Here is a 23,038-nt window from a genome sequence, read left to right as displayed (position 1 = left end):
TATAAAAATGGTTTTTTTCTATGCCTGTCTCAATGGGAGGAATTCCCGTCTCAAGATAGGCGAACATTACATGGAAACAACATAAAATAAAATGTTTTCAATTGAGAAGAAATAAAGTAGTCAAAGAAGGTATTCCACTAACCGCCGGGAAGTCACAGTGAGAATGAACCTGGCGATCGGCTCGACCGCTAACGATACCCAAAGTCCGCGCCTTTAAGTCGGCTTCCCGATTATTCCTCGACAAAATTTTAGTGAGGGAGACGGGAATATTAGCGAAGACCCTCAAGAAAAAAGTGAGCGTCATGTTGCCGTCAGTCGGAAAACACTCTCGTGCAGGCTGTCGCCCAGTGGCAGGGCGCGAACCTGCATTACAGATGGAGAATTTCCCTCAAGCAACTTAATAATACAAGTGTTAAAAATTCGTTAATTTGTATGCATTTTATATGCTGTATTCAGTTTTATATCTTGTAATATTTATATTATGTATGCTCTTATATGGCAGACAGACTATTGCACTCACCGCTCGGTTCGGCTGAATTAAACAAACATTGCATACATATGTGTAATAATTATGCCAAAGTATATAAAAGTTATAGCTCTTAAATGCTTCCAAAATTTTCGACAAAATCACTGAACAGCAACCTCTTCTGGTGACAACAACACTATATGTAAACGTCAACGAGCACTGGCTCCTACTGATTTAAAATCAACGACAATTACTTATTAAAAGTAAATCATATCACTAGTACCTACTTGAATCCTGTTTCTTTGAGGAAGTAAAACTAAAAATAATTCCGCCTTGCGTCAGAGCCGCCTATCACTTTAAATAAAGACAAGTAAAAAAAAACATTCCAACCATTTTGGAAGTAAAACGAGAATCGAGTACGCTGTAAAAATGATATTGTGCAGGGTTGTTACAAATAGATAATTGGAATTTAATAATTTATTATTAAAAACATACGGAATTTACCTTCTATTAGCTTCTAAGTTTATAATTATACGTTGTCTTACTTGTTCTGTGCTGATAAATTATAAAATAAAACTGAGCGACTGCTTGCACAGTTTTGATCTCATACATCATATATGCACAAAGTTAAGCCATATTGTGGTCAGTGGCTGAGCTGGTATAAAATCTGGGTCCCACTCAGGCATCGTGAGTTCAATTCCTCGGCTGGCTAAGTTTTTCATCATGACACAAGCAACACTTTTTGTTATGTGATGGTAGTGGGAGATTTTCAAATCATTTTCAGGTCAAAAAAAAGAGATAAACAGAATATCCATGCACATATTGAACATCGCTAAGTTTTGAACTGTCAAAGTGAGGTCTGTCAGATTAGTCAAATTCATTTACATTGCACCTAAAAGATTATTTAATTTTGTTGACTATTAATTTTAAAACACTATATTCATTGGCGTTGCTCGAACGCTCAATACAAAAACATATGCTATCATTATGGATATTTGATAATTTATTTATTATTGTACATTTGATAAATAAAAATTATGAGTAAAATTTTAGGCCAAATGGTTTATACATGAATATTGGATGTGTGCATGTGTGTACGTCGAGAATAAGCTGCAACACAGGTGCATTTTACATTATGGCCCAGTCAACATTAGTTTCTAACTAGGCAGTAACTGTTCTAAGAATTCATTAATTTTTGTTGAATTATACGTCTAATAAAATATTTTTTTTAATATACATTTTATTAAATTATATTCCTAAGGAAGAAAAGTGGAATTTTTTTTTGACAGACAAAAATTCAAAGATAAGATACAACTAATCCTAATAAGTTATCAGATTACATTTTTTAATAATGTTTCCGAATCTGTCCTGTCTGATTGGATCTCAAATTAATATTTCGATCTCTTCTTATTCATTGTCTTAGTTACGTTAACTTTATTTTGGCAGCCCTATTTCTATCTAATGAATCCTGCAAAAAATGTGCACACCATGAAATACTTACGAGTGCTATGAACAAGATCAAGTTCTCGGTGAAATACGTGGCTGACCAGGAACATATAAATAGGCCGACTTTAACCCGAACTCTAACAAAAGTTAATCACCTCTCCTCAACAAACAACAAAATGGCTTTCAAGGTAGGCACACACAAAGGTATTAGTCCTTATTTTATATCTATTGTCTTTTACGTGTTAAATCAAAAGGTATTGTAAAGAAGACACTATGTAGTTAAGTTTTATTTATACACAGTGACCGGAAATTCGTAGTACAACTGGATGAATCCAAATCATATTTGGAATCCATTATGAAAAAAAAACTATTTTTGGTTTTAGAATGATCGAAAAAATAAGTTTTGTTAATCCTTTCCATTAAAATTTCTTTATTTGAAAGCATATTTTTTCTATTGTCACAATTTAGGCACAGAATCCGTTAAATGATTGACGAAATTTGAATGAAGTTTCTACTAAAAGAAATTAAATTATCTATTAAGAGGAAACCACAAGCGAATAATATGTATATTCTTGGTATACCTTATATTTTAGGTAATAGGCATTAAAATCGCTTGACAAACGAAGTCTAGAAACGTTCGATTTCAAGCACAAAACTGGTTTTTATTTATTTTGTAAATAATTTTATAAGAAAACAAAAAAATCAATCAAGTGAAACTGTCACAGATAATCTTAGCTATAATAATGTTTTTTTAAGTTTTTTTCTTTTTGCGTTCATACATTTCTATTGAAAAAAAAAATATTTTTTAATATTTTACATTTATATATTTTCTGAAGTAATTTATTTTTTTTATTTGTATTCTACTCAAACGAAACGATAGGAAAACCTTCAATTTATCTAAAGCATATTTTTTATGTTTTAAAATGTACACCAATTCGTTATAAAGATTAATCAAAATAGTGATTTGACATAAAGCTTCGCCTTAAAGCTAAAATTAAGTGATCTTAATTTTAGCTTTATTGCTAAAAAATTAAATCGGAAATTAGGTGTAACAAATATAGTTTAAAAACGTTACAATCTAAAAATCATAAAAATCTTTTTATAAAATCATTTCGTAAATTAATAGGTACCACAAAAAACATTGATTTAAAATGAACATTAACATAACGTAAGGCAAAATACAGGTAAATTTTTTTTGAGGAAAAGTATTAAAACATATTAGAATCCGTCTCTTGTAACTATCGCATCGCTCCAGATTTTATGAAATGTCTTCTTTTATATCTGCTCAGATCATTGTTATAATTCACTATCGTTCCTTTTTAGGTGCTTTGCTTCGCCGCCGTGGTGGCGGTAGCCCGCGCTGGGCTCATCTCCCAGCCCGGGTTGGGGTACTCATCCCTGGGATACGCCGCTCCCCTGGCTTACGCCGCCCCCGTCTCCAACCTGGTGGCCCCTGACCCTTACGCCACGCCGGTAGCTTACGCTTCCCCCATCGATAAGGTTGCCGCACCTCTTGCCTACGCCGCCCCAGTTGCCCAGGTTGCGCAACCCCTGACTTTTGCCACCGCCGTTGTTGATAAAGATGCTGAATACGACCCAAACCCTCAGTATACTTACTCTTACGATGTTACTGACACACTTTCCGGAGATTCAAAGAGCCAGACTGAGTCTAGAATAGGAGATGTCGTGAAGGGATCTTACTCCCTTGTGGATGCTGATGGATTCAAGAGGACTGTCGATTACACCGCTGATCCCCAAAATGGATTCAACGCAGTTGTCAGCCGGGAGCCTCTTGTGAAAGTTGCCGCCCCTGTGGTTTATTCCGCCCCTGTTGCCCAGGTTGCCGCTCCCGTGGCCTATACCGCTCCCGTTCCCCAGATTGCCGCTCCCGTGGCTTACACCGTCCCTCAGGCTTTCGCTGCTCCTCAGACATACGCTATCCCAGTGCAGCAGGTTGCCGCCCCTGTGGCTTACCCTCAAGTATCGTATACTGCCCCTATCGCCAAAGTTGCCACTCCAGTAGCTTACACCGCCCCCCAAGCTTACTCCGCTCCTCAGACTTACGCCTCTCAGGCTTACTCCGCTCCCCAGGCTTACGCCGCCCAGGCATACTCCGCTCCTCAGGCTTACGCTGCCGAAACTTACTCCGCTCCCCAGGCTTACGCCGCCCCTCAAACCTACACCGTCACCGTTGCCAAGGTTGCTACTCCTCAGAACTACAACGCTCAAGCCCAGTACTACACCGCTCCAGCAGCTAATTTATCCGCCCCCGCCCACTCCGGCCCACTGACTTACGGTGCCCCCATTTCTAAGACTTATTCTTCTCCTCTATCCTACTCCGCACCAACTGCCTCCAATCTTGATGACGTCATTTACGAATAAATATTACTTCGACTAAATAATTATTCATTTAAGACAAATAAATTATGCAACTTGAAAAATCTCTTTCTTTTAATTATTTTTTATTAATATTATATCTCTAAAAAATAATTTAACTTGAAATATAACAATGTAAGATATCCTAACTATATATATTTATAGTTGACATGACTCTAGATGTGATGAATTGATTTCAAAGAATTTAGGACTATAGAAAAATAACATTGAATATTTAACATTGAAGTTTCGGAATGGGAAGCTTGTTAACTGCAAGATTGGGATAAAAACTGGTAAGGAAAAACTGTCAATAGATAGCACTTTGCGAAAATAGAAAAAAAGTTGAAATTAAACATTCTTATTATTGAAACTTTGTACAGAATGTACTAGATTCAAGATCTAGACTTTTTTCTTAACTGTATCCACCCAGACTGCTTATATTAACTATAAACTGCAACAAAAATACAATTAAATCTTAAATATGTTGCTTACAATGTTAAGCCTAATTTATAAAAAAACATGATAAGAATAAAAAGACATTATTTGCATGTCTCTTACAACCTTCAGGTTTATGTTGAAGGGTTCCATGATAAATAAACACATCGACAATTCAACACACCTTTAAAAAGTGATATGAAGTCACTAAAAACGATGAAAATTTTTTTTAAACCTAACCTAACCTACTTAACCCTGTTAATAAAGTTTTTGTGTCATCACTTTCCATGACTTTATATAACTTTTTATAGATGTGATGAATTATCATTTTAATGATTTATCCGGTCACCATGTTGAAGATATCAAGAGATATGTTGTTTAGCAGCACTGAACCCTATGTCTTAACGTCTGTTCTGCCATCTTCAATATAATACAGCGGTACAAGTATCCTCCTGTATTAAATTATAGATAAGTGAAAAAAAATACACTTTGCCAGGTTTTAAGCCTGAAACATTTGGGCCAAGAGCCAAAACTGTGACCGCTTTAAATCTTTGTTAGGTCTATTTTTAAACTAACGCATAAGGTGTGAATTCATTCGACGTGATGTTCATCGGATCGGAATGTTATATAATGGCATTCGGAAAGTAGTCGGATACTGCTCTGATTTAAATATTTGCAAAGGAAATGCCAGATTTACGTGTTCAGCATGCTTCAGTCGAGGAGTTTGTAAGACCGGCAGTGTGACCGATATTATGTGATCTAGTTTCAGCAACAACACTGAATAACATTATACAACATTTATACTGCAGAAGGTTGAAAATCTGATGAAATTTCACTCTTATATTCGACTGATTTACGAAGAACATAATTTGGAAGCTATTTCAGATTTTTTAATGACATGTTTGATGTAAATAATTTATTGTTAAGAGGTTTTGTTTAGGTTTGAATTTGATTATTATATTCTATACTTAAGAGCTATATTTTTTCTTGGTAGAATGCTGATGAAATAAAATGCTGATGCAATGGTACCTAAATTCTAATACCACATGTAAAACAACATGAAAAGTTAATTATTATTATGAACATAAGGAAAATTAGAAAAAATTACAAAAATTCCTAATTTTAGGGAAAATTATAAAGCATGTTTCAATGCTTCGAAAAGGAAGGGTAAAATTATGATGTAATAATATAAGTCACGCTAACAATCAAGCAACAATAACTCACGTATGATATTTGTTCATTTACTTTTTTCTGTTTATTTCAAATGCGCTATATACATCTTATTTTCTAATTTTCCGTAAAAAACAAATACTGTTTTAGAATGACGATAACATTATGTTTCCGGTGTGTGCATTTAAAATAAACATTACTATTTCTAAATAATAAAATTTTAATACCAATCTTGAAAAATCTTGTCAAAAACGCTAAACATATTTTTATTTAAAATTTTTTCCCATCATGGAAAAATTGTGAGAACTCGATATTATACGTTTGTTTTGTTTGGGGAATTTGTAAAAAAACTGTACATTCACTTTTATCTCGTTCAAATAATAAAAAACACGAAATAATTTTTAAAGTTAAACCAATGTGAATTTTTTATTTTGACTATTTTTAGGATTTTATTATTTTCAGTATAAATATTTGAGGCTAACTGGAAATAATTCTTAAGTATTTCTGCATGATAGAAAAAAAATATAAACACTTTTATTACATTTGGACGCCCGGTCATATTTGACCCTCACACGCTGGAGGGGTTAAGTACACGATTAAAGCATTATATATCAGGTTTAACATTTATTATACTTATATATGCATAAAATCCATTAGAATAAATACAATATGTAGAATACTCTAATCATAAATTAATATTTAGTTTTCTTTTTAAAATGCGTGTGTTAAAAAATAGCTTTTATTAATTTATGACTTTTGTGATTAATTTGTACATCTCAACAATTTTAAATAAGTCACTATTCAATAACATTTTGTTGTTTGACATTGCGTATATAGATAATTTTGTTTTTGTTTAGTAATGTCTTCACCGGACGAAATAATCCAGTTAGTCACTAGGAAGAAAACCGGTTATTTATAGAAATTTGCTGCAATTTCTTCATAAACGCCCATCCAAAAGGAAACGATATGAACAAAATATTTCACTTATATTTCGAAAACGAGTTGAAGTTTTATAGCTCTTCATAGCCCTTTGCACGACCCTGTAAATTTCAAAAAAAAAACAATGGAAATGCTTCGGGTGCAAAACAATAACGCATACCGATTGATGTTTGGACTCCCCAGGCACTGCAGTGCCTCCTCAATGTTTACAGAAGGGCGATTTCCAGGATTTAAAGCTTTATTAAGAACCAGGATTGCAGGACTGAGGGGAAGGATAAACCATTCCAGAAATATTCTCATCATAGAATCCCGTCTGACTTCAGGATCGAGCATTGAAGACCATTGGAGAAAGATACTTGCTCCCCCAATTTAGATCCGATGGATTCCTGTGCTTTGATCTCATATTAATTTTAATTTTTATTTTTAATCTTTTACTTTTTTTCTAGTTTCATATTTACAATTATTTATAAAATACCTATGTAAACATTACATGTACTTATACCCTCTATGGGATGTGTGGGATTGCACTCACCTCCCCTCATCCTGGAATAAAGAATTATTATTATTTGTAACGCTTTTAATTTACATCAAGTAATATCAAAACATAGATCTACGAGTATACCATTACTTTGAATATAAGATATGAGTTTTGTCGCATAGAATTACATCATTCTTATTCCATTTGACGCGAAGGCTAGGCGAGGGTAGAAGTTGCAAAGTCTGATGTAATGAGGCTATCACTTGAGCCACACCAAAGGAGCATTGTGCTTTTACTACAATAATTTATGCGATCGGTTAAATCTTTCGAGAGTAGTTTTATTGCCTTACTTATGTGGGTCATATTACAATGCACTATGAGTTGGATTTAGTTTTGCCAATTATGAAGGCCGTTGCTATAGGAAAAACTGATGAAATTTATATTTTACTTGCTTTTGCCAGTCGATGAGTGTGTGGGGGTTTCTTGAGTTTGTGACTGCGACAACAGGGTATTTTCACTGTTTTTTTTTATTCTGGGATGAAATTAAATTAAAAATTACAATAATAAAGGTAATTTTTAAAAATTTTATGTTTGGGATTTAATTTTCTACAACAATTTGTGCAATTTCCGGACATGTTTGTGTTAAGGCAATGCACTACGTCGTTTAATATTTTAAATTGAGCCGCTATCAATAACAACCCTTACGTAGATGGCCATAAGGTTTAAATTCCAGCTTAACACCATCCGCCTGTTTTGATTTATGCAAGAAAAAAACATGGCCAAAAAGTGCCTTTTATTTTATTTTGTGGATGTTCAGGCATAAATTTTTTTTTTCGATCATTTTATGAATAACTTAATTTGCCACATTATTCAATAAAATCATAACCAAAAATGGGTTCGTAAGTAAGAGATTTTGTACTTTAAAGCAGTTTTCATAGGCCTTTACATTATTTTTTTCTGGGCTTATAAAAAGACTTATCTAAAAAACGTTCGATTATTTTAAAGGCCATGATGTATTCTACTCGCAGTATTTAATTAAAGCATCTGAAACATTTCTAGGCGACAAAATGTTCAAACCAAAAACACATGATTTTGCATTACTACGTATGGCATCGCCTTAATTCGTAGATTCGGCGGAGTTGACGTCACGCCGAGTGACGTTGGTGACAGCCGTCTTACCAAACATAGGCGTTTTCTATGTCACAATGACGTTGTGGCCTGTAGGAACCGTTTTGGATTGTGCGGTTTTGGATCGTTTTTGAAATCAATAATTATGAATGAAAATACTAAAATTACATGTTTTTAGTATGATAATCACAATCAGAAAAATAAATTTTAAATCTTTCATACATTTTTAACAGTATTCATTGTTTGTGAAAATACCCAATTATTGATTATTTAGCTAACTACTTATATGGCTGCTTCTTTATTTATTTATTTATAAATCTATCAATTAACCATTAACAATATGAATGGATGGGACAGAGATAATATTACGCCATAAATTTCAGTCTTAACACCCAACCGCATTATTTATTATTCTTACATACTATTTTGTTATTCCAACTAATCTTTCTGGGGACACCGAATTTTTTCATCCACTTGCACTTTGTATATTCTCCTGACGCTCATGTCTCTACTCAGTGCACATCTACCACAAGGATTTCGTCATACAAAACTCAAAGAAGTCGACCAACCTTGCATGTTGCATTACTGCTGATGGTATTTAGGTATCCGAACGGTTTATTATCAATACCAGTCATTCTGTCTGAAGTAGGATTCCCGGATAATTTCACGCAAGACCGCCAACACAGGCTTCTAATTCTTCCCAGGTGCAGAACTAACGTTCCTCTGAGAAAACTTATTAGATTTATTAACTGCCTCTTAGGAAATGTGGATATTTTCCACACATGAAGTAACCTTTTTATTTACTAAACTAAATGTACCTACATGTAATTTTTATTGTCCTACATATAGCCGTATATATTTTTTAATTTTCTATATCGCATTTGCAATACACTGATATAATGTGTACTATTTTTACACAGTAAATAAATAAGTCTAATTTAAGCGTACCTTTCTTAAACTTGTTCATTACACTTGATCGGCCTTGCAATATTTTCGGAACTCCTGATTCATAGTACCGTTGTATAAATAAAACATAATACTGCTGCTCTTGTCTAGAAATCAGTAAAAATTCTTTTGATAAGTATAAACATAAAAAAACATGGCACGCCTAAGATAAGTGCCTATGCAATTGAAAAGTTCGTCAAAAATTTAAAAATAAATCTATCAATTATAATTTAAGTTGAAAGTATTACGATACAGCCCGGAAGTAAATTTGTAATAATCATAATTTCATTGTGATGTCTGCTATCGATCAAAAATCAAATAGTGCGGCTATTAGCCGAGTGGGAGGTGGGTGGTGGGAGGTGGATGGTGGGAGGTGGGTGGTGGGTGGTGGGTTGCGGGTAGCGGCTGGACCACGTGACGGCATGGTGAGTAAGACGGTAACTCCAATTCCGAAGGTCGCCCGATCGATGTGCGCGGGAGGGACCGCCTTGCAAATTCGTAATTATCTACGATTTAAAACATAGATTAAGAAACTATTCGTTAGAATGCGAGCACAGGTAGGGCTGTGCTATTTGCTTCAAAGTTTTATTTATATTTTCTAATAACTAAAAAAATATTATTGCATTTTTTTTATTTTTTATATTCGTACATAGAATTAACAGGTAAACAAATTATGAGTGCAAGTAATACAAAAAAGTTCTGATATAAAACATGGTATTGGAGTGTAAAGTAATCAGTAACTGTATGTAAATGGTTGTAGTAATGTTTTGTGAATACCTTACAAAGGAGTACTGAGGTGTTCGCATGTTTTAGATAAAGTATTATTGTGTATTAGCAACAGTAATGGCACATCATCTTATAGTATTATGATGTGTTTTAACCATACAATAAAATAAACAGTAACACTATATAAAACATGCGAACACCTCAGCTCCGATTCTTCTAGTGAGGTGTTCAAAAAACATTCCGACGCTAAACGGAGAAAACTTCATGATAAAAATACTGTTAATTTATTGAAACCTTTAAAAATTATACTAATATAAATTAATATTCTTGCATTTCGTCCTAATGTATTAATAAGAACAACGAAGGTGGATGAACACGTGTTTCGATTATTTTACGAATTTACCAATACTTTTCGCGAAGCGGCTTACAGTCCCGTTTTTAACAGGAGGACTGAAAATGTGAAGATATTTTCAATAAATAAGCACTCATTTTTCTCTGTGTAGACTTAACCATTTACGTACAGTTTTACACTCTACTATCGTGTTTTATATTCAAAACACTTTAATCATTTATTTACCTGTAAACTGTATGTACGAGCATATAAATAGTTCATTCCTAGCTCGTACTTCACAATATAAATACCATTAAATATTCTCATATGCATTATCCTTGCTTAATGTATATGAAAACTGAATAGAAAATATACCTATTACATAAATTAAAAAATATCTGGCTGCCTTGCGAATTCTCGAGTCGTTCTGCTTACGCCATAGCTTTTGCCTTATTACGTTGACATCCGCGTTACTGGTGGCAGCCCTGAACGGAACTGACCAAGGAGGCTGTACTCCTTCACGGGCAATGTCAAATATAGCGGACATAATCAACTATTGGTTGTGTAGCTGAAATTAGTATAAATACTCAGCTCAAAATCATAGCATAATCATAAGGTATTCGCCTTAGTTCGAGATATAACAAATAAAATGGCATTCAAGGTATTAATATTTCGAGTGATTTTTAGTAATAAATTGTGATATTTTCTAATCCGTTTAGTGCCAAGTTTTAAAATAGATAAATAATTTACAACCTAACACTAAATTCCATGATTTAAAGAAACGTGAATGGCCGGTGGTACAGTTTTAGTGATGAATTTTAAAATAATCAAAGACGTATCTGAAAATTTACTATATAATGCACATACGCTTGATTATTGTCAATACTATTGACAATTTTGAACTCAATAAAATACCAATAAAATTTATCCAAGTTTAATCAGAACTTCATGAATAATTTATTGTTTTTAATATTTGAGGTGTTATAATTGATCAATTACTTTAATCTTAGAGCACCTTTATTAATAGTTATGATTAAACTAACAATTAATAATATTATTTTTATTTTCAAGGTCTTCTTTTTCGCTGCTGTCGTAGCAGTAGCGCGCGCTGGTCTCATCGCTGAGCCAGCCCTGTCCTACCCTGCCCCCTTGGCCTACGCCAAGTACGCCGCCCCCCAGGTCTACGCCTCCCCCCAGGTCTACTCCGCCGCCCCCGTGGCCCAGTATGCCACTCCTCAGGTGTACGCCTCCGCTCCCGTTGCCTACGCCAAGTACGCCACCCCCCAGGTAGTGTCCTATGCCGCCCCCGTCGCTAAGTATGCCAGCCCCCAGGTTGTGTCTTACGCCGCTCCTCGGGTCTACGCTGCCGCTCCCGCTTACGCTAAGGTGTCCGCTCCCCAGGTCGTATCATACGCCACCCCTCAGGTCTACGCTAAGGTTGCCGCCCCCCAGGTCGTATCCTACGCCGCCCCTCAGGTCTACGCTAAGGTTGCCGCCCCCCAGGTCGTATCCTATGCCGCCCCTCAGGTCTACGCTAAGGTTGCTGCCCCCCAGGTCGTATCCTATGCCGCCCCCCAGGTCTACGCTAAGGTAGCCGCTCCCCAGTTGGTATCTTACGCCACTCCCGTCGCCAAGTACGCCGCTCCCCAGGTGGTATCCTATGCCGCTCCTCAGGTCTACGCCGCTGCTCCCGCCTACGCCAAGGTCGCCAAAATTGAAAGCGAATACGACTCGAACCCCCAGTACACCTACTCCTACGATGTCACCGACACTATCTCCGGAGACGCCAAGAGCCAGACAGAATCTCGTGTCGGAGATGTCGTCAAGGGATCTTACTCCCTGGTTGATGCTGATGGATACAAGAGGACCGTCGACTACACCGCTGATGACCACAATGGTTTCAACGCAGTCGTCCGTCGCGAGCCCCTCGCCCAAGCCGTCAAGGTCGCCGCCCCCGTGGCATACGCCGCCCCCGCCTACTACCACTAATTATCTAGTGGCAGATAGCACTCTTACCCAAATCATTCCAAAAAACGAAAAAAAATATTTAAATAAATATACATTAAATTAATCGAACAAAGTTTTTTCTTAATAATTACTCCTTCAAATGTTCATTTCTTCACTACCAAACTTAACCAAAGCTTTTTATATTGAACAAATGTAACAAACAAAAATATCTCATGTTATATGGATGCCTATACACCTTGCAATGGTGTCATGAGCTATTGCGTTTTCAAGTTCGTGCTTCACCTTTGTCCTGTAAGATCCATTTTCTCCCAAATAATATTTCGCAGATTTTCGAGAAGCGGGGAGCTAGCGAGACTGTCATCTTTCTGCGATTTCTTTATAAATGAAATCAAATGTATACAGGCAACTCCCACTGTAATAACACTCACTATTCAGACCTTCAAAAAAATCCCTTTTTTTTAATGATTCATTACTTTATGTGGAAGGAAGACTTTTGACTGTCCAGTCCAACTAACAGGTTTCAAATTACAATTACACAACAGTTACATTACATAATACACAATAGTAACACAATTACATAATAGTAAAGACGAATCATTTGTTTTCCACCATAAATAACCCAATATGAATACGAATAAATAGTTTTGTCCATAAAAAAACTCTATTCTATCAAAAAAGGCATAAAAATGTAATATTTTATCACTGACTCAATCGAAAATTGTATTTACATGCCTTATTTGAAAGAAGCGAGTTTTTACACGAACGAAAATACTTATCTAACTAGTTAATTATTCTAGTAATTTTAAAACCTAACTTGCAAAAAGTGTATTTTAATATATTTATTTAATTAAGCCCACCTGCGTTTAACCTTTAGTACAAATCCTAAATCGGGTAAACACAACTTCGGACTTGTTTTCCAATTGTTTGTTTAATTGAATAATTTGTTACCCTATTTAATTGCAAATGTGTTATAATGTATCCACCCCACTCATTTCCAATGTGGTTTGTTTAAAAACGAACATTCAGATCCCAAGCAGAAATATTCAACGATGGACTGGCTGCAAATCGTTGCCTTACTTTGGCGAACTTTATTTTTCTGCGCAGGGGCTAGTTATTTTACTGTGCGCCCTTCGGCGGTCTATGAACTATAGGTCTCGTAGTTTACTCGAAACATTCTCGAACCCTCCTGTTGCGGTATGGTGAGGTGGTTTACCTCCAGCTCATCGAAATGATTCCCAGATTTTATGTTATGAAAAGCCCATCAATTTGGATGTCTTAGTCCGTCCTCCATATTTGATTCCATATACTTTGCAACATAATTTGGATTTTTTTTGTGATTTTTTTATGTTTTAAACTATTTTGAACATTGCACAAAGAAGTTGGACCGTTTAAAAATTAAAAACTCAATTATAGGATATATCCTTTACCTGTTTAACCACTCATAGTAGGTACCTTCAACGCACATAGTATCTAGTAAACGTTCAAAAGACAATTTATTTATCTCAGGATATCAAATGTGAACAATCGAAGTTTGTTATTGTTCTAGTACTTTAAAATATCGTACTTAATAATAAACTATTTAAAAATCTTATTTACCTTGAGAGTCAAAACACAGAATACCTTTGGTAAACGGGTTAAATACCCATACTACCATTTTTATTTTATTGTACTACATTATTAAAGGGTTAAGAATTGGACCACCAAAAAGTCGGTAATTTTGATTGCAAATAATTTTCCCTTTTTATTGTAAAAACGTTCACCGCCTCCTAACGTTTGATAAACTTTAAACTTTAAAAAATAGTTAAAAATTAAATTATACTTCATACAATCTTAAGATTTTCATGTCGAAAATTACAATAATTTATTAGATAGTTACCAATGAGCCTTTCTGGAATTAGCGTAAATTGCAGAAGTTTTTTAGTAGTTTTTCAACTTACTATGGTACTTATTTTTTAGTAGTTTTCAACTTACTATGGTACTTATTTTTTAGTTGTTTTTCAACTTACTACGGTACTTATTTTTTAGTAGTTTTCAACTTAATATAGTATTTACTTTTTAGTAGTTTTCAACTAACCATGGTACTTATTTTTTAGTAGTTTTTCAACTTACTACGGTACTTATTTTTTAGTAGTTTTCAACTTACTATGGTACTTATTTTTTAGTAGTTTTTCAACTTACTACGGTACTTATTCTTTAGCAGTTTTCAACTAACTATGGTACTTATTTTTTAGTAGTTTTTCAACCTACGGTACTTATTTTTTAGTAGTTTTTCAACTTACTATAGTACTTACTTTTTAGTGGTTTTTCAACTTAGTATGGTAATTTTCATATGGCGTATTGAGATTATTTTAATACAAAAATTGATGTAGAGTTAAGCATTGGATTATAACATATGTGTTTATTTTTATTACAAATAACCTTCCCTGTCCACCACACTTGGTTTGATTGGCAGTTTATTGGACACCATGTATACTTGACTGACTTTAACCGATTCCTGACATTATTTGGAGTAAAAAACGTAAATTAAATTTTTGACTCTGAGGAAGAAGAGTATGCCGGTGTGGCAGTGTAGCAGCTATGTTTTTTATTCAAATCTACAGTTTTATTCATTAAAACCTGTAAAAAAGACAAAAGTCATGGTCTACCCACTGGAGCGATTTTTGTTTCCAAAACCTTTCGAGCGATCACTCGCCATAATGTGAAAAATTTATAGAATCTAAAAATATGGGATAAACGGTGAAATCTAGGTGGATTCATTGGCTTTAAACCTCAGTTAGCAATTTCATATTTTTAAATATTAATATTTTGAAGAATGGTATTAATTAAATAATATGGTAAATGTATATATATATTTGACACCAATCGCTCGAGTGGCTTTGTGAGATTTATCTCCCTGCAGCTCAGAAGAGAGGGTTATGCCATCACGCACTTATTCAGTCTGCTGAGCACTTAACTATTTTGGAGCGCGCGAGTTTCCAAAATAGCTGAACGTTCCAGATGACCATCCAAGACAGCGTCATAGATCATCGATTATTTCATATTTCTGCCTGTAGGACCAGTAGGAGTATATTGCTACTGAACCAAATTTCTTCCAATATCGATGTATTTTATTTTACCGTTAACACAGTCAAAACAAAATACAACACACAGAGTATTACACAAAGAGGTCAACCTCCTTCTAACTTGAACTTTTTTTGTATGACTGTAAACAAACATCATCCTATTGCCAATGCAAACACATCGAAAGGGTAAAACAAATAAAATACCTAGGAGTTATTATTGATACACACTTACAATGGACTGAACACATTAATTTCATCACTAATAAACTAAAACGAGTCTTGCACCTAATAAAATCCATTAAAAACATTTTTCCATTAACAATACTCCGATCAATATATTTTGCACTGTGTCAATCCATTGCCACTTATGGAATATTAGCTTGTGGAAGCGCTAAAAACACAACAATTGACCCAATTCAAAAAGTTCAAAAGGTAATAATAAAACTCATACTGTAAGTACCATTCTACACAGACTCAAATAAAATCTTCAAAACACTAGATGTCATGTCAATAAGACAACTTTACGCCAAAACTGCTCTCCTTTATCTCATCCATAATAATCTTCATATTACAAATCAACCAAAAGCCATAATAAAAACCAGGTCGTCAACAAATAAAACACTGAACATTCCGGTAACACACACCACACACGGACAAAGACACTTTCAATACTACGCAACCAAAATTTTTAGCAGTGTGCCCATTACTTTGAAACAATTAATGACTACAAATACATCTACAAACTTTCTCAAAAAACCTATCGTAGCCTGGATAAAAAATCAAGATATTCACTTTATTCAAAATATTATAATTCCAAACCAAACATAAGTAAAATTAAATATTATACACGTTCTTCAAGAATTATCCAAAAATACATACACTCACATATAAATGTGTGTTTTCATGTTTCAATATATGTCTGTGAAAAAAAAAATTAACTTTCTACTACAACACATAAATACTAATACAACAATATAAACTATGTAGGAATTCTAAATACCCGCCATGGTATAATTCGGCCCTCATTAAACTGACATCAGAAAAATACAAATACTTTAAAAAGTTTAAGATATACAAAAACCCATCTGACTACGCCACTTTCTCTTTACTAAGATCACGCCACAAAAAACTTAATTGGGAATGCCACAATATTTACTTATTAAAAATCTAACATGATATATCCTCCGACCCAAAAAAAGTTTGGAATTACATAAAATCCAACTCCAAATCCCACAGTGTTCCGAACACTATGACATTTAAAGACGAAAAAGCTGAAAATGGGTCTGACATCTGTAACTTGTTCTCTAAATATTTCATCTCTGTCTACAACAATAATGCTCGAAACATCCAGATCCTACCGGACAACCGCAAAGAGCTCTGTGTTGCTAGCATTAATAATATTGAAGTCGACCAGCATCATATACAGAAACACCTTGAAGATTTAGATCTCAAAAAAGGCGCAGGCCCAGATAAAATTCCCCCTTTCTTCATAAACAAATGTGCCCGCAGCCTATCTAAACCGCTATCCATAATTTTTAGTCGCTCCACTAAAGAGGGAATAGTCCCAAACACCTGGAAAACGGCATTTGTAACTCCCATCTTCAAAAATGGCCAAAAATCTAACGTCGAAAATTATAGGCCAATTTCAAAGCTCTGCATCTTTAGTAAGGTTTTCGAAAAAAATGTGTATGACCAGATGTTTTCGGCCTTGAGATCGTCACTCAATAATAACCAACATGAGGGGGAAATCTACAACCACTAACTTAACGGCATTCACCGAATTCTTACAAGATAATATGGATCAGCGTATACAGGTAGATGCAATATATACAGATTACAGTAAAGCTTTTGATTTAGTTATTCATGATATCTTGCTGAGAAAACTTTTACAAATCGGTGTACACGGAGACCTCCTCAGATGGCTCTCGTCCTATATTGCAAACCTTAGCCAAGCAGTAGTCGTCGGTGGCTATAAATCGAACTGGGAAACCGTGCCGTCGGGAGTACCCCAGGGGTCATTATTGGGACCATTACTCTTTAATATATATATTAATGACATTGGGAAATGTTTTCACCACTCCAGAACTTTATTATACGCAGATGACATGAAAATATTCTCCCCTGTCACGTGTATCAATGAGTGTACCCGCGTGCAAGAAGATCTAAATCGCCTAAATCTCTGTTATGAATAAGTATTTGACACAAAGTTATGATACTTACTTAGCCCATAGATGTGTTAATAGGCTGTTATTGTGTGTGGTTTTTCTAAGTACATTATTGACTGTTAATATGATAGAATAGTGGGTGGCCAAGTTTGACTTTGTTGGTCTTTGAAGGCCAACGCGCCAGAGTCCCTTCCAGTGGTTGAACTGGAAAAGAGCTCGCCAAACCGACCTACCGACGGTAGAGCATAATTCTCCATTCAGGGCGGGGAAAAATATATCCCATCTACATGATGTTTGAAAGGAAGTTGCAAGGTTGTAGAATGAAAGTAATCTGGATAAACTTTGGACTGGCCGTAACAAATTATATTTGATAAATTTCACAGAGAAATACAAAAAAGGTGAAAACTTACCCCCATCGACCAGAACGTAGAATCTATCTACCCTGTCTAAAATAATAAGAACGTATTTAGTTATGAGGAACGAACACTGAGTGCCGCGAATGGCGGAGTAGATGAATCAGCCATGTAGCTAGAGGACGACGGCTTCAGATGTGACTGGTATCGGCCCAGTGAGTACCAGCCAAGAGGAGTGGACGACAGCTTCAAGATGTGGCTGGCCAACGGCCCAGTGAGGTCCAGCCAAGAGGAGTAGACGGCAGCATCAAGATGTGGCTGGCCAACGGCCTCGTGAGGTCCGGCCATGTAGGTAGTAGACGACGGCATCAGATGTGAGGTTCAGCCATGTAGGTAGTAGACGACGGCATCAGATGTGAGGTTCAGCCATGTAGGTAGTAGACGACGGCATCAGATGTGAGGTCCGATTTAAAAATGCTCCGAATCAAAATGCACTCGGCGAAAACAGTTTATCGGCAGAAATAATCACCGATCGCTTGGATAAACTCTGATTACCCCCAAGGCCACACATGGTGAAAAACGTTATCATTATTCACGCCATTCGGGGCGAATTCCACTCGCGGGAAATATTACTAGACTTCTAAGCTTGAAGCACAAACTGAACATTTCGGTATTAATCACAAATCCATGAAATAACTTTCGATTAGATCCTCCGACCTACAGAAAAATAATTGACCCCCCGACCGGACAGCCTGTCTCTCCTGTGCCCGGCCGGGAAGTCAAGCCATCTTGAATTTTTTCTCACTTCCTGTTAAAGTTCTAAGTTGCCAGAGCATAAACAATAGACAAGATAAATCACAGATTTGACAGGTTCTTACTTAGAGTGAAAATCGTATGTTATTTTCATAACATTACCCCGGTCGCCCCCAACGTGTTTGCCCTCAAACACAAGGAGAACAAAATAAAAGCCTGAGCTAAGAGATACCCTAACTTGGTCTGATGGGTTCCTAAAACATACATGATATAATAACATAAAAAAACGAGTTATATAGCAGAAATGTACTAAAAGTAATAGTATGCTTGCAAAAGGGTGTGCCACAAAATCAGTCGCGCCCATCATGCGTAAGACATGATGGATGAGTCTGCGGCGCATCCAATTGAAGTTCAGAGTATTAGATATAACAAAATCAGAACTTAGAAATAAAGAACTTAAATTGTACACAATTAGCAGTAAGAAGATACGTGGACGGGGCCCGTAATCACCCGCAGCATGTACGACGCTGGGTGATGTATTCTGACTCTCGTCTGGGACTACCGTAGACGTAGCATCTATAACAGAATAGAACTTAAAATTAGTATACAAATATTATCACTAAAGCATGATATCAATATACATCAAAACATTAAATATGCACAAAGCATCACTGTTCAGATTCACTTTTTTAAATAAGCCAAAGTAGGCTACACTCGTAGATGGTGTACCATCTGCACTTTATCACTGATTCTAAATCAATTTTGGAAAAGAAGAGTTCCTCTATAGAAGAGTATTCCTATCTAACTCCCTAAACTGGTCTCGTGGGTTTAGTTTTTCTGACAGTTATACAATAGAAAACAATATATAAGTTTATTTTACCATTGGTATATGAAATACAGGATATAACCAACCATTGTAAATGAATGGTGTTATGAATAGTCTTACAATCATCGCAAAATGATGCCACATTATTTAGTAAACAACCATCGTTAAAAATGGTGCCAATAGAATTGTTAGCGACCATCGTAAATAAATGGTGCTATAAATAGTCTACAACCATCGTTAAAAATGGTGCCAATCAATTAAGTATTCGTCTTTTGTCCCCGAGGGTTCAATTTGTAAATTGTAGTATTAGTGTAACTAATTACCGAGGTTCTCACAGGAACCAATCAATCACTAATTTATTTTTAGGATTGATTTACATTTTTCAAATGATGAAGTTTTAATATTATATAAATTTATTAATATTAGTTCAGTAGTAACTTGTTTATAGAAACTTAACAAGAATTTTTTGTAATAGTAAAGATACTTACATAGACAAATGGGCAATGAGACCTATGCAAGCACAATATATTTAAACTCGGAACATCTTGAAATACTGGGCGAATAATTCCATATGTTTTTACTTAAAGTAATACAATATAAAGGTATATGAACACAGTTCATATGATATTAAGCTTAGAATACAAGAGGATATGCGGGTTCATATCGTCGTATAATCCAAGTTGACATAAAAATAAACTTAAAAATAAATATGAGCTAAGTTGAACTGATCGTGACCAGAAATATGTATGTATTTGTGTTTCGAAGCATCTCACATTTGTATATATATTTTATAATCTACCAAATTTTAACTTATTATTTTAATGAGAAATTATACTCGAGTAATCAACTGGAGTAAAATTAATTTTCCGTGAAGGACGAACTTAAAAATATGTATATTTATTAACAAATACTGGTCATAGCAATCCGGATGATCAGGCCGAACTGAAATGAGCAGTATTCAGAAGATTTATTTAAAGATAGCACCTGTAAAGATGGCCAGTCTCCACACGATACTTTATGGTAGAAGACTAAACTGGTATGTTATCTGATTTTACTATATCTTTTACATGAAAGTCACCAGTTTCCTTACCATTTAAATCAGCCAGTGTATAGACTAGGTCTGATTTTTTTTTAACAACAATATTTTGAACAAAACGAGGTGCCAATTTTTGTGAAAAATAGTTCAAAGCATTGGATAATACAAAGTTTCTTCTCCAGACTACGTCTCCGACCTGAAAGGTAACGTTTCTTCTCCGTAAATTGTAGTGATTAGCGCCTTTTTTAAATGCTGCAAAAAGAGCGTTTGAGACTTGTTCATAAATTGTGGACAGTCCATTTAATCTGTCAGTGTAAATTTTGAGATGAGAGGAATCTTGCGGACTGGATACTTCATCTGCTAATGGATTACGGTGGAGATCCCCATCTAATATTTGTTCTCTACCGTGCATAACAAAGAAAGGAGTAAATCCTGTGGTACAATTTACGGTATTATTCATTGCCGATTGAATTTGTGGGAGAAATTTGGACCAATTTCGATGATCTGATTCCACTAATATTGATAGTGCCGTGCCTAAGGTTTGATTATACCTTTCAACAACATTGTTCTGAGGTGTGTACAGTGAATTGTAAAATGGAGGGCTTATATTGTAACTTTGTAATAGTTCTTTAAATTCTTTTGAAATGAACTGTCTCCCATTATCACATACAATGGTACGCGGTACTCCGTGTACAAGGAAAATATTTTCCTCTAAATTTTTAATAATACTTCTCGCGGTTCCTTGGCGTAGCGGGAATAACCAGGTATATTTAGAGAAAACATCCACGCATGATAATATAACTGTAAAACCTGAATAACTTCTAGGCAGAGGGCCTACTAGATCCACTGATAACATCTGCATAGGTCTCGTAACTTTTTTATAATTTGAAGAAATTCCATTAGGCGGGGCTGTACTAATTTTGTGTGCTTTACAGACGGCACATTGATTTACGAATTGTTTCACCTCTTTGTACATATTTGGCCAGAAATAACGGAGTTGTAATTTTTTATAAGTCTTAAAGACTCCTGGGTGACAAGCACGAGAGGATTCATGTGAGTCTGACAAAATTTCCCTTCTGTTTTCCAGAGGGACTACTTTTTTCCAAGAAGTATCTTCACACAGAGGTAAACGGGTTTTTGTGTGACGAAACAATTCATTTTCACGTATCTGAAAGTTTTGAAAACGCTGAGGACATTCTTTGCAGCCTCTCCAGATATCTTTATACCACTTATCGGTGGACAAATTAGATTCAATGACTGCTATTGTAGCTTGGTCCATTCTCGAAAGTACGTCCGGGACGATGTGTTGTGTGCCTTTACGATGTATAACATCGAAGGAGAATTGAGATAAGCGAGAACTCCAACGTGCAAGACGTCCACTAGGGTTCGATAAAGATCCTAACCATTTTAAACTAGAGTGGTCAGTGATAACAGAAAAATGTGCCCCTTCTATATATGGTCTAAAATGTGTGACCGAGTCTAATACTGCTAACAGTTCACGCTCTGTGATACCGTAATTACGTTCATGTGTATTAAGGCACCTAGAATAATAAGCGATAGGGTGTTCTATCCCTTCAATTGATTGTATAAGGACGCCACCTATACCCACAGAGCTTGCGTCACAATGAATAGCAAAAGGCTTAGTAAAGTCTGGACAACTAAGGACAGGAGCAGTCGTAAGTGCTTCCTTTAATTTATTAAACGCTGTTTCAGCTTCTTTCGACCATTTAAATAAACTTATTCCTTTTTTTGATCCAGTAAGTTTTGACAGGGGAGCAGCTATACTAGAGAATCCTTTTATGAAACGTCTAAAATAACCACATAGCCCGAGAAAAGCTCTTATTCCTTTAGCATTTTTAGGAATTGGAAAATTTTTTATACTTTCTATCTTAATTGGGTCGGTGCGAAGACCTTTGGAATCCACCATATATCCCAAGTATTTAAGTTCTGACTTACAGAATTCACATTTTTTTAAATTAATCGTGAGACCCGCATCTCTTAACCGTTCAAAAACTTTAATTAACAGTTTAAAATGAGATTCTAAATCTTCAGACACTAAGATTAGGTCATCCAAATAACAAAATGCGTTCTCATCGAACTCTGGTCCAAACAGAGCGTCTGCTAGTCTTTGGAGTTCACTCGGAGCGTTTTTTACCCGAAAGGCATCCGAGTGAATTCGAACAAACCGCGACCGGGCACGACAAAAGCTGTCTTTTCACACGAATCTTTGTCTAGGGCGATCTGCCAAAAAGCCTTTGACAAATCTATTGAGCTGATATATCTGGCTCCACCAAGCTTGTCCAGTATGCGAGAGATATACGGTAATGGATAACTGTCCCTAATTGTAAGATTATTGATCCTTCTGGAATCGAGGCAAAAACGACCCGTTCCATCTTTCTTTGTGACTATTAATACTGGGCTAGACCAAGGTGAGC

General features: G+C 35.4%; 1 protein-coding gene across 1 annotated transcript; it reads left to right on the top strand.

Annotated features, from left to right (window-relative positions):
- Window positions 1-2,063: 2,063 nt before the first annotated feature.
- LOC149417309 (uncharacterized) lies at window positions 2,064-12,533 on the top strand. The gene is made up of 4 exons (XM_089640574.1): window positions 2,064-2,100; window positions 3,236-4,285; window positions 11,057-11,101; window positions 11,512-12,533. Exons 1-4 carry the CDS (start codon window positions 2,089-2,091, stop codon window positions 12,427-12,429), a joined length of 2,025 nt encoding a protein of 674 aa, XP_089496700.1. The 5' UTR covers window positions 2,064-2,088; the 3' UTR covers window positions 12,430-12,533.
- Window positions 12,534-23,038: the final 10,505 nt, after the last annotated feature.

The sequence above is a fragment of the Hesperophylax consimilis genome, chromosome 15 (assembly GCF_061612785.1).
Source record: "Hesperophylax consimilis isolate HC1 chromosome 15, BYU_Hcon_1.0, whole genome shotgun sequence".
NCBI classification, from domain to species: Eukaryota; Metazoa; Arthropoda; class Insecta; order Trichoptera; family Limnephilidae; genus Hesperophylax; species Hesperophylax consimilis.
The sequence above is the reverse complement of the archived record's forward strand: the minus strand, read 5'-3'. Positions and strand labels throughout refer to the sequence as shown.

What these genes read in the sequence shown, in the direction of transcription:
- LOC149417309 (XM_089640574.1), top strand. An exon ending in CCAATCTTGATGACGTCATT is followed by an intron (nt 4,286 to 11,056) that starts TACGAATAAATA and finishes CATAATCATAAG; the next exon opens with GTATTCGCCTTAGTTCGAGA. An exon ending in CAAATAAAATGGCATTCAAG is followed by an intron (nt 11,102 to 11,511) that starts GTATTAATATTT and finishes TTTATTTTCAAG; the next exon opens with GTCTTCTTTTTCGCTGCTGT.